The sequence below is a fragment of the Passer domesticus genome, chromosome 10, assembly GCF_036417665.1.
Source record: "Passer domesticus isolate bPasDom1 chromosome 10, bPasDom1.hap1, whole genome shotgun sequence".
NCBI classification, from domain to species: domain Eukaryota; kingdom Metazoa; phylum Chordata; class Aves; order Passeriformes; family Passeridae; genus Passer; species Passer domesticus.
Genome location: NC_087483.1, coordinates 37,556,795 through 37,570,267, shown reverse-complemented (window position 1 = coordinate 37,570,267; position 13,473 = coordinate 37,556,795). Strand labels below are relative to the sequence as shown.

At 41.4% G+C, this 13,473-nt stretch overlaps 1 protein-coding gene across 5 annotated transcripts in view; it reads right to left on the bottom strand.

Annotated features, from left to right (window-relative positions):
- Positions 1–13,473, bottom strand: part of THSD7B (thrombospondin type 1 domain containing 7B) — a 490,174-nt gene that overhangs the window by 152,118 nt on the left and 324,583 nt on the right. For all 5 annotated transcript variants that reach the window (XR_010369499.1, XR_010369500.1, XM_064435254.1 and 2 more), the window contains 2 exons: positions 12,211–12,366; positions 10,447–10,644 (listed from right to left, as the gene is read on the bottom strand). Coding sequence is in view for 3 of the 5 variants with exons in the window: in XM_064435254.1 (XP_064291324.1) it covers positions 10,447–10,644; positions 12,211–12,366 (354 nt within the window). In the remaining 2 variants the exon portion in view is untranslated. The remainder of the gene's footprint in view (positions 1–10,446; positions 10,645–12,210; positions 12,367–13,473) is intronic.

Below are 13,473 nucleotides of genomic sequence, written 5' to 3'. Positions count from 1 at the left end.
ACAACAGCTCCCATTTATTAAATATGAGATTCAATCCACAGATAAACAATTCAATAATGTAATTTACACTTAAAATAATAGCTTGGCTTCAAAGTTTTTGGGGGGAATAAGGAGTTTTCCCCCTTTATAGCTGTTTCTAGCATCATTTCTTGTCACAACTTCAGAGCTGAGGTTGTGTGATCAAGGTGCTCTGAACTTGTGTTTCCACCCAAGACAGGATGTGTGTGAGGACTGAATCCTGTCCCACACTGAATTCAGTAGGAAATCTGCCAACAAGGGAATGCTGAAGAGCATTTAGGAGCCACATCTTACAGCTGTTTTCCCTGCTCTCCAACTTCTCTACTACTTCATCACATGTTTTTCTCTTTCCATTATTACCACCTAACTAATCTCAAACTGCTGCCTAATGAAGAGTGCTGGCATTACAATACTTAATTAGAATTAAGAGGAAGATTTACTTTAAGAACCTGACCAACCAATATGCCCCAGAGCCAATCTCAGTAGTGCAGAACTAGCCCAAAATTTCCATGTTCCAAATTCTTAATTAAAAGTTTGTCAAAACTTCTTATTTTATGGCAGGAGCCTTCCCCTCCAGCATCCATTAACCTCAAAACAAGTGACTAAATTGTTTTTAAATCAGCTCTACTTCATAAACAGCTTGATAAAAAGAAACTCAAAGAAAGTACAAGACTTATCTTTCATTTCCACTCAACAGCCTTCAGAACTACTGTACAAAGGTGGCTCTCGCAATCACTCCTGTCCAGCACCGAAGGAGTTTCAGCTACAGAAAAAGCTTTCTGCAGGGCCACCCAGCAGGGAAGGATTAAATTACACAAAAAATCCCTGCTTTTTTCCCTCCACTGAAGGGCTGTGGTCAGAGATCAATGTGAGAAGCTGTCTATTGAAGTTACTGGAATTGTTCCCTTATTTAAGCCTCAGGAGAAGGTTGGTGCTGACACCCAGAGCAGGGCACAGAGCCAGACCCAGGGTGCAGCTCCTGCCCGAGGAACAGGGAGCACTGAGACCTCCTGGCTGCCCCAACCCTTCCTCCTACCCTGGCTCCTCCACATCCCTCTCTCCCTCACCCCAAGCCCTCCTGCAGACTGAGCTGCAGGGCAGCCCCCAGCCTCAAACCCCACTTCTTACAGATATTCACTATCAATCTCCTGTCTGCAGAATCAGGTTTAGTTTATTTCTACTTCATAAAGAACTTAACTGCCTTATTTTGAAACATTTTTTTCCTTCCATGAGTCATATCATGGGATTTGCACTCCATCCCACTAAACCTCATACACAGAATGCAATAAAATACAGCCAGTCATTTCTTCACCCTAATGACCTCCTGTTTAATTTAAGCCTTTTATACTGTCCTGACTATTTCTCTTAGGAAAAAAAGTCTTGGCTAAAATAATTTTGAAATGTGAATTGGGCAATTTTCTCTCTGAAAAATATCCCATGTGCCAAATACTATTTTCTGGTTTGATTCAGCCTGGCTACCTAAGAAAAGCAGAATTTGCCATTGTACAGTTTAACCATTAGCTGAACACCAGAAAATTTTGAAACATTTTCTTAATGTAAGCCAAATGTCTTAGAGACTCCACTGGGGATGAGGAGGATAAAAAGCTGACATAAAGTATCCCCATTACTCATATTCCCCAAGAAGCTGTGAGTTTTAAAGTCTCAAATCATGGTCAAGGAGTATGGTCTGCCATCTATCATACCTATATATGAGAAACCCTTCAGCAAAAACAGGAAATCCTTAATCCCCTTTGGAGCCCACTTAATCCAAGAAAACAGAACCCTTACGGACGAGATGAACTCTCACTGTCACATCTTCTACCTCCTCCTCCTGGTACCTTCAGCCACATTTGGGTCACAGATGCAGAATTTTGTCATTAGCAATACTTTTCAAACAGATCCTTCCAACCTCCTTCCTCTTTCATCCACTTAGTTAATTTTAGAACTTGTCATCAACCTACATTTTTAACACTGTTCTAGAACAATCCTATTTTGCTCACATCTTTTTCTGAATCAGAGTTCCCTAAGAGTTCCCTCCAAAACGAACATGAACTATACCTGTATGTGAAGTTCTGTTTAAAGAAAACAGCCAAGCAGGTATTTTATGCTTTATTTCACTGAGAAAACAGGAATTCCTGTTAGTACTTACAGGTATTTTACTAGTTTTGTACTGAAACAACTTGGAATTTTTTTTCTATAATAGGGACAAAACCAAATAAAACTATTATACAATTTCTTTTCCTTAAAAAATTCACTGTAAATACTTCAGCAATTACAAAATACAATACAAGAACCTTATTTCAGTCTCATAATCAAAAGGTTAGAACGCATCAAACTCAATAAAGGTTCCCAAGACAATAAAAGCGGCTTATTAAAAAAAAGGTTTAAATGACATATATATATGCACTAGCCCGGTATATAAATGCTAATCCTTCCATGAAGTTTCTTCAAAGCACTTGCACCAAAGTAACAGACCTACAGGTCACACACACCCCCCTGCTCTTTAGGTAACCTTTACCACAAGCTCAGATCAACGTAGGTCAAACTTATTCCTTAACATTTAAAAAAGAAAGGGCAATACAGATCTTGCCATATTAACTGATGTTTATATTTTTCTTAATGTTATAGCTCCCATTTCTGAAAGGGCTACCTCGACCTAACCTACAAGTGTTTGAGGAATCCTGAGGCATGTTCCTAACCTACAAGTGTTTGAAGCTCAGGTTAATTTTTAAAAAAACATCAGCACATGTTGCTCCCTCTCACTGTGCAAAGTGGGAGCTGGGTATTTGAAAATCCAGCTCCTCTCTGCAGAAACAGCCATAGGGAAGAAGCAGCCCTTGCCCTCACCATTTTAGCAATGCTCTGAAGTCTTGTAAAACATCTCTTGGAGACAGAGGGTATCAAAAAGGAGCACTAGATACTGAAAAGAATCGTGGTTTTGCATAGCAATTCATTTGAGGGCATTCTGCACTGACCACAAGCTCACACTTAGCTGGCAACAAAAAAAGTAAGCTCACAGGTGGCTGCAATACCTTATAGTGACAGCACAGGAAGGATGAAAGCTGGCTTTATTCCTGATAAACCCCACTACATCTCCATCAGCCAAATATGAGGAGCTAAAATTACCACTGGATACCAACTGTAGCTGCATTCTGGGTGACTGACACCAGACACACCACCAGGATTTGAAAAAGCACAGCCACAGCTTTTAGCTGGAAATCATGCATTTGCATCCAAAGATAAAATAAATCAGAATATGCTTGAGTTTAAGCTCACAATTCCAGCCCACAACCTTCCACCTGTCCAGCATTAGACATCTCACCCTGCACTTTAGAGAAATATTCCTGACTGCAAGACAGTTATTTACACACACATAGCTACTACAAGAATCATTTATAGACTTTTCCATTTCTGTTTTCCTTGGCTGGGCCACATGCTTGCTATAATCTTGAATGAAGTAAAACTGTTAAAGTGTGACTAAGCAGAGAAAGCTCTAACTTTCCAGCAGCTTACCTTAAAATTAACCTGAAGCTGATCTTCTTCTTTTGCAGACATCAATTTCAGCAGAGGATTCAAAGACAGTAAATTCCCCTGAACATGGCAGTGTCTGTCCTTACATTGTTTTTGCACCAGTCCTAGAGCAGGGCACAATCTGCATTTTGAGTTTTTGAATGCTTCCAGCAGGAGACATCAAATATTTGGCACGGTACCAGCTGCTGGAAGATAAGGCTTGATGGAAGCAACTAAATCCACTCCACCTGGCTCATTAACAACCAGCCTGCTCAAAGAGAACATCAACCTTTATGACTACAAGAAACACAGGTCCCAAATCTACTGAACAATTCACACATCATGCCTCAGGATTCCTCAAACGCTCATAATACTCAGCCCTGCTACTAAACTGCAATATCCTTCCTCCTCCATGGCTGCTAAATGAGAAATATGGATCTTACCTAATTGCTAGGAACCTTTGCATGTTGTCTTTTAGAATCCGCATTTCTAAAAGTCAGGAAAACACTGGTTTGGGATCAGCAGTTCCAGTGACAGGGTATGGTGAGATACACTCAGGAACTAAGAGAAAAGAACTTATTTCAAACTTATTTTCAATAAACTGAGCATGGTACATCTTTTCTCTGAGAAGCACAAACAGAATCTGCAAATTAACTTTATATCATCAATCCACTGCAAAATGAAAAATCATGGACGCTACCCAGGGAAGAAGTTGGCTTTGCTGAGATTGGACTCTTTTCCTACCAAAGTGATTCTATGACTTCTGTTAAAACAGGACTGGTCAGGTGGCTGCTTCCCTCGTGCCCTGAAGCAGGAAGAAAAGCAGCTGCCCTGTGCCCCTGCAGCCCCCTCCTCCTGCAGGATTCAGGCTCAGCTGGGGGGGGTGCTCCTGGTCCTCGGGAGGCTCCTGGCCCTCGGGATTCTCCTGGCCCCTGGGATGCTCTGCACAGAGCAGAGCAGATCACAGACACTCTTGGGGAGCACAGGACACACTGGCACTGGAAGCACAGACAGGCAGCTGAGCACACCACTGCTGATACTCTACCCCCAAAGAGTCTTCAGCTCCTCCAAGTGCAGAGCTTCACTGTCAACCCCTGGCAGAATGTAATACTGGATCTTAAACTAACACTGCTTTGATTACCTTACTTCCCTTTACTCCTTGCTTCAATTCCAACAGGATTTCAGTGTCTGCTCTGGCAATTGAGTTGTGTGAATAATGGATTTCTGTTTGGGCATTGAACCAAAAAAAGAAAGGGAAAAGGAAAAGGAAACAAAAACTAATGTTTAAAGTAGAATTGAAGGGAGACTGGGGGAGGATTTAGGAAAAAAATAATTTCAATATAAGGCAAAATGGTTTTTTTTATCTGAAAGGAATATTTTGCTTTTGCTAACAGCCTCTTTTAAAAATATTTTGATTTTTTGATTTTGTTTAAGACTAGTTCATTTACCAAAAAAAACCCCAAACATTAATCATTTCATCTAAAAATACTGAAAGAAAACATTCTGCCTCTGAAATACTATTCCCTAGTTTTACAAATAAAACTGCCAGATGGAACAGAAACTCAGAAACAGATGTAATTCAACCCAGACATACTTTTTCAGTGAACTTATTAACACTGAAAAACAAAAATCCTCTTATCTTCTTGGCAAGCACCAGGTTCTAGATTCCAACTGCCTAGAACCAAAGAGATGACAGAGGAAAATAAACCAGAAGTGCTGTGCTGAAGTTCCTCTCAGCAGCACTGGCAGAACCCCTCTGGCTGCAGTGCTTTATTCCTGAGCTGCCCCTTTGGCAGCTGGTCCATAGCAGGGAGGTTCACCCCCAGCTGGGAGTCCTGAGAGCTGCCAGGCACTATTCATTTATCAGCTGAGCCTGGGGAGGATGCACAGACACCCCCAGGGTGCCTCAGGGCTCCAGGTGAGGCAGGAATGCTGAGGATGGAGGTTTTGTGACAGGTCCCAGGACCAGTCCTTCGGGACAGCATCCTGGGCCCCTCTGGACCCTGTTCCTCTGGCTCAGCACCTGCATCTCCCTGGCACTGCCTGAACTGTGCATAAGGAACAGAGGGATTATTCAGCACCATTATAAATATTGTCCTTAAAATGAAGACACCATTTATAACAAGTTTGGATTGTTTGCCCAAGCAAACTCATGGCATCCCTGCCCACGGCAGAGGGGGTTGGAATGAGATGATCTCTGCAGCCCCTTCTAACTCAAACCATTCTCTATGAATTCTAACTCCCACAAACCAAAGAAATCCTGACACCCAAGCTGAAAGTAAAGGGAGGCAAATACTCAGCAGCTTTTAAGCTGTGCTAAGATTTGTTAACCAGGAGTAGAAGAGCCTGAATACAGCAAAATCACATGACCTTTGCATTAATCCCTGTTGTTGATCTAATAATTTTCTGATTAAAACAATTAAGCCTTTGGGTATGACTTATTTCATATATTTGATTACTTAGATATCATGCTGTTCACTGTCTCAGAGAAATCCTCTCTGCTACTAATAGTTCTTCTGGTAGGAATCTGAACAAGCAAAAGCAAATTAATAAATGATGACATGGGAATTCCAGCAAAATAGACTGATGACTTGTGGGTATGATTCTGATTAATAACATTTTATGACCTACTCAAGAGCACTGCTAATAGGCAAGAATTCGCTTATGGCACCGTCAGAAACATTTATAAAATGCTTGGAAAATGAATTGTTACTTTTATGAGTCATATTTGTTATTTCATGAGTTTATTGTCATAGTTGCTTTTACATATGCATTCTCAGGTTGTTCTCCTTACCATAATGACTGCTCTGCACAAGCTGCACAACAGGCATTTCTAAAAACAAGGTCTGGTTCAACATTTGCTTTGTTTCAACCTCATTTTCTATTATCACTGCAGCCTAAAACAGATATGGGAAAATGACAATAAAACAGGTGCCCAAATCCCTCCATCAGACTGAACCCAACATGTTTATATATTTTGTAGCACCTAAATCAAACAACTGTGAAATTACCTCTGAAGGACAAGTACTCCTGTCTGGACTGAAGTTCTATGTGCTGATCCTGAGTCAAGCCCTGATGTCTGAACGTCCCCTGACTCACCACACTCAAAGTGCTTGTACCACTTACAAAGACAAAAGAAGCAAGAGATGATTTTGGTCACTCTCCTCAAAAAATGAAACACAATACCCTTAGGCTACTGCACAACTACATTTGAAAACAAAGAAGTTTTGACCACGTTCATGTTTTGTGAACTGGAAAGTTTTCAGGGAGCTCCTTTAATCTGGTCAATGCACAGTAATGTTTGTCAGTGCTAATCAAGGCTGCCCAAAATCAAATGTCAGACATTTGCAGCTATCTGCCCAAGAACACATTACTAACTGGCAATTATTCAATTCCTTGTTGAACAACCAAAAACAACCACTCTGAGAAAAATCACAAATAATTCCTGAGGTGTCTGCAAATATAAAAAAAGAGCTTTCAAATACATTCCTTTATCTGAATTATAGATCAGTGTAGCCAATGACACGCACAATCCAATTTTTAGTACAATCATCAATTTTCCTATACTGTTCTTTTGGCTTCACAGACTTTCCCAAATATATCCATTGACCTTCACCAGCTAAACAAAAGACACCATTCTAAAAAAAAATTATTTAGAGGAAGCATACAAAAGAACTCTTTCTTTATTCTATGCATTACTTGACATTGTGTTTCTACACAGTATTTAATTTAATTTGACTTATTACACTACTGCCTTTTGTTGATATGGAAGAGAAGCACTCAAGGGATATGGACCAGACACTCAGAGTATCTTGCACATGTTCAGTAACTTATTAACAGAGATTAGAGACACTCCTAGGTGGGAGCAGACACCTAATAATGACAAGGTAATGAGATTACTATTGTCTTCTCATTACTCCTCATCTGTGCTAAAGTACTGCAAATCACAAATTACAGACTCCAGCTACTACATAAAATCCTGCTGTCCATAGTATGTGCTCTGTGGAACCACTTCACTATTACAAATTAACCTATTTAAGAAGCAAAAAGCCATTTCTGTCCCTCTAGGCTGAGCACAAGTGTTACATGACTGAACTTGATGCAAGCCCTTACACAGACGTGTTGTTTTGACAGAGAAGCCTTCAGAGAAACCCCACAAATCAGAGCCTGACCCAGCTGTGACTTGCTCCCAAGTTGTCCAAGCTCAGGCCAGCAGCAGTTTGTTACCTGGGCCAGTGTAACAGTCTCACCAGAAATGATGGCTCTTTACCATGGAAGGAAAGGACACTACAAGGGATTCAAAGGTGAGGCTTCAGTTGGTGGAAGAGGTTCGTAGCCCCTGCACCCCGCTCATCCCTCTCATGGCATGGGCTGGCACTGTGGACAGTACATGGGAGAAGGAAAATGTGGTGACCAAAAGCTCCTTTTTGACAAGTGAAAAAACAGACTCCACATGGAAAAGGCCTCCTGTGTCTGAGCCCTGGAGAGCCCAGCGTTACACAGCCAAGCACAGGTGGCAAAGGACAAGGGTTCAGCCACTGAGGATGCAGAAGGGACAGAAGGACAAGAAGCCTGGTGGCAAACTCTTCTGCAGCACAGCTGACACCAACAACACAGAAGCTGCTCGTGAAGAGAAGTGAGCACTGCAGCAACAGGAGGAGAGCACCACATCACAAAGTTTGGCATTTACATGAAAATGAAGGCATCTTGCTGGCAGGGATGCAGAGACAACCCAAAGTACCCTAATCAACACACTCCAGGCCCAAATGAACTGTTAAGATGATGATATACTGGATTTGGCATTTAACAGGGTCCAAAAAAAATGGTTTTTTCATCCCTTCAGGCATACTGAGCAATAATGCCAAGCATGGATGACAGAATGACTGGATAAATCACTGGATTTTAGAGCTGAATTCTACAAAAGACGCTTAAGTAAATGAAAACAGCAGCACACAATACAGCTTTCAGCAGGGCCATTGCTTGCACAGAATACTGAGCATGTGTACAATGCTAAGCATGGACAAAGGCCTTATGCTATTTCACCTGTAAATGACACATCTCAGTTTAACATAACTCCCTTCTGACCTCCTACTGCCAACTAACCAGCTACTCCAGGTAAAACACATTAAGCAAAGCTGACACTTACTCCAACTTCTATCCAAAAAAAAAAAAAAAGCAGACTACTTTTTGCAAAGGATATCTAGGTAAAAGAACATTACATAAGGATATAAATAAGATTATGAACAAAGCAACTACGGTAGTGAATTGAGAGAAGAAACAATTTGACCCTTTTTCCAACATCAGCTGTAAGGACTCTTCCAGACCTCTCATGCTCATTCAAGACTTCAGAAAATCTCCAGAGTAGTATTAAGCAGTGATTCTAACCTGCCTGGTAACCTGGATATTTCCTGGTGAAACCTTCTCAGTTTTAAGTGGACACTGATCACATCTAGTAACAACGTTTGACTTAGGCTGGCGGGCTGGGAAGACTGTCCCACCATATTTATTTTTTTTTGTAACTAGAACATGCACAGAATACCTGAAATGAAAATTGTATTGTGAGACTTCCAATACCTTGCTGAACAATTGAGTGAAAAAGAGACACTTCAAAGGCCTGGCTTCTGAAGGATCAGAGCTACAGAGAACAGTTTGATCAGAGATCAGTGAGCATCTGCCATGGAACACACTTTCTGTCCCCAGCACAAGTTGGGGCACAGAGATGGATGCTGGCACAGCTTCAAGAGTGTGTAGTACGTGGTGCTCCTCAGCAATGCCAGCCTCCATCTGCACACATCCTGCTGGCCTGGACCTACAGTAATCATCACATACCAGTGGAGACCACTCAAACAAAATTCAGAGTGAGCTCTTGGCTCTCCTCAACATTCTAGCTGCGTCATTTTGTAACAGCTGAAGATTCTTTTTATTCCCCCCATTCTCACAAACAAACAAGAAAACCACACAGATTTAAATACATTTCAAGAGAATCCATGCTCTTCAGACAAAGCAGCCATTATTTCTTTCTGCCAGGTTCTAGTGCCTTGAAAAAACCCACTATATCAACCACTTGCTACCACCCTGAAATTGTTTCCTGTGATTGGTCTCACCACCACATAAAAAAGGAATTCTCCATTTCAGATACAATATCAGGCTCTAAAGTTGCACAGTTTTGCCACTTTTGAGATGATAGCGCAGTCTTGCTGTGACTAAGGACTGCAAAATTGTGGTCCATGTAATTGAATCTAAAGATCTGACAACAGTGACCTTATCAAGAAATGAAACTTTTGGCTGAGGTTCAAACCATACACAAGAAATAACACTTGCTAGCTGTTTGTAAACGTCACATAAAAATGTACTTATTCATTATTAGCAACTTGTACACTGAACACTCTGCAGGTCTCAAACTGCTGCCAAGGGAAGGATTACTCAGTACAACCATTTCATTTACATCTTAGTCCTGTATTAATTTTGGCAGCAAAACCGAGCATCCCTGCTCGTGACTGTAACAGTGTTATCCCAATGAGAGAATTATTCAGACCACAGGCTAAAACCAGAGGATAGAAGTAGTTCTGGAAGCTGGATTGATATTCTGAATGCCCATAGTGCTGCTGACCTCAGTGAGAGCCCTGATTTAGTACAAATATCCCATTTTTGTGTAATAAGGCCAGAAATGACAAAAACAGAACCTGCGCTGGTGAGCCATCCCCTTTTGGATAAAAAGGAACAGAAGGCTCCAGGCAAAATCCTGGGTTCTACCAGCCCCAGGCTTTAAGGAGCAAAACAGTCAACTCAAAAATCTGAAAGTTTCATAAAAAATTCAGTAAGCAGCCATTGTACATCAGCGCCAATTGCTCCGCAACAAAATGTCATTTTAGGAGGCACAAAAAACCACGGGGCTTTTAAGAGCAGAGCCCAGCTCACCTTTCCTGCTCTTGCAGACAGCCTCCAGGACACGGTGTCCAGGCCCACACCTCCCTCGGTCGGTCACACAGGCTCCCTCTGACACCAGCCACTCGTGACACCGCGCGTCCTCGCAAGGAATGGACTCCACCAAATGAGGACAGCCGGCCAGGGTGCCCACTGGATCCACCACCACCTGCCTCTGCCTCATCCTAAAGCCTGGAAAAAGCAGAGCTGGATTAACTGGACAACAGAAAAAAATGTTTTTGCAATAATTAAGTAGCGAGAGGACTATATGGGGCATCTGGAGCTGGGGGATTTAAAGACAAACAAGTGAACAATATTTACAAACTGGATTGATTGGGACAGCACTGTAGCTGCCCAGGCATGCAAAATCTAACAGTGTGCAAAGAATTCCAGCAACCCACATTTTTCACTTTTCTTTTCCCTTTTCATCAGCATCAGATAGAAATATACATGTCAGGATATAGAAATTTAACAGCAATGCATATATTAATGTTATAACAGCACTAAGATAAAATAGAGGAACAGTTAAGGAAGATATAAATGACATCTACATTCTGCCTGGGAATCCACTAACGAAAGGATTTGTTTTGAGACACAGCAGAACAGTTTACTAAGAAATTAGTATTCTGTTTTATGAAGGCATAAGGTTTCCTGATACATAATACATATCAGACCTCTTTGAAATGACATCCTATTAAACTGGAAGATTCAAATGTAAAGTGGAAGAAAAAGGTTACAGAAATAATCATAGAATTGATTACATAATCTACCTCCTTCTGAATAAAACCAAAAGTCATGTTGCTAAATACAATGCAGAACTAATACACAAGTATCCTTCAGCAAGTTCTGTTATGTAAATGACACAGAACAGAAAAAAATACAGGGGGGGTTTTTCCTCTGACAGTCTTGGAGCAGAAGCAAATAAACGGCATTAGTAAAGGCCACATGGAAATGCTTTGGTCATGAAACAGAAAAAAAAAATTAAAAATAAAACATCCCAAAGAATATAACAGATCAAATTTCCACAGTTATAAAATGAGCAAAAAGAAAGTATTGAAAACAATATAAACATGAAATGCTTTTTCAAATATTATTTTTTTATTATTATTTCTCTTTTTGTTTGAAAATTTTTGACCAGTTGAAATAATTTCACATACTCAAGCAGTTTTCAGAAAAGTATCATTTCTACACAATAATATCCATTCCCTGACATGCACTCCAAGAACCATCTTTGCAACTTAGAGCCTTAGGAAAGGCTCTGGGAGGAATCTCAACTCATCACAGCAAAAAACATGTACAGCAGTCAATTAAAATCCAGGGGAAGCTGAATTACATTTGTGCATCCTTCTTCCAGGAATTTAAACCAAACCCACAACAATGAGATCAACCTCTTGGGTCCACCTGAGTCAAGATTTCAGGGCCATGGGATGCACCTCCATCCTGATTCACTGCCCTGGAAGCTGGGCATGCAGCAAGACTTCCAGGGGGATCAGAGAGGGGCAGCCTGGCAGCTGCTGGCCCAAGAGATCATCCTGAGCAAGTTCAGTGCAGGACAAAAGCACCTGAATCAGCCTGAAAAATCTTATTTGTTCTTCTCACATCAATTATGGGAAAAAGCTTTTAAAGGTCAGATTCCACTACACACATCCAAGAGCTTAGTCCTGTGTTAGATTAATTTTTTTTAAAAACACATTAGGCTCCCAGTGTCCAGTGTGACACCTCTGCTTTTGCAGCCTTTCTGCAATCCTCCCTGCTCACCTCTCCCTCCGTGGCGGTGCTGGCAGCTCTCGGGCAGGCAGGGACCCCACGGTGACCACGAGGACACCGCGCACTCGGCCAGGCACGGCAGGTGACACAGCTGCGAGGCGGCAGGGGCAGGACCCTGGCAAAGCTTCCCGTCAACTGGTCTGGCAACTAAGGGGAAAATAAAAAAGGAAAAAAGAAAATCAAGGCTGTAACTCTGTCCTGCTGGCCGTAGTTTTCCAGAACACACCAAAATCCAGTGATTTTTCAGGTTTTATCTCCCAGGGCAAAAAGTTAATCCTGTGCTCAGAAAGGCACTTAAGAGTTTTATCTAAACCACCCTTATTCAGCAAGTCAGTCGAGACTATGCTTAGTGGTAATCTGGTGCTTTAAAACCAGATTGAGTGCTGATTTTCAGCAGTGCTGGAGTAACAAACAGGGATCTAATCCCCACATTTATGGCCAAGGAGGCCTCCTTAGACAGGGCTGAAGAGAAAGATACCTAAGAGAGGAATTCAAAAAGCTCCCACTGCAACTGGGAGCCAGGCAGAGGCAGGTGAGTAAAACCCAAGCACAGGGGACTCTCCCCATTCCCATGCTCTGCAGGGCACTGCCATCTCTGGATTATGGATGCAGTGTCTAGAATTTTCTGGAATTTTGGAATTTTCTTCATCTACTTCCAATAAAACTGTGCAGAGCTCTTGGATTCTTCGACAGACACCAATTCTTCTTCTTCTTCAGCACAAGCGTGAAGCATCTTTCCTGTCTGGGAGGAGAGACATTTACCTGAGCTGCCTGCACCCATGGATCTCCAACCCTCTTTATTCCAGAAATGAGCCAATCCCAAACCCTGCCAAGCTCCAGTTTAGTTGATACTGACAATAGATTTGGAAAGTTGACTCTCTTTGTATTTTCATTTATCATGAGAGATTTCTAGATTCAATTAACTTCTTTCACCTTTTTATTTGGGGCAGAGAGAGGAAGGCAAAGAAAGGGAAAAAAAGACTCTTAAATCTGTCCTCTGAGTCATTATATGATATTGCATTTCAATTACATTATGGGCTGAATTTGGCTGTCTCTTTAGATAAATCAATATCAAAGCAGTCTTTCAAAAGGCAAAGGCTTGTTTGAGTTTACTCTGTGTAGGGGTAACTCTGCCATGGCATTACCAAGACTTCATTAATTTTTACAGCTACTGAGTTTGTTTTATCCTCATTTTTATTTTTCATGTCTGTTTTTCTTTGCCTCCATGCATGGAATTGATTTTAAAAGAATTTG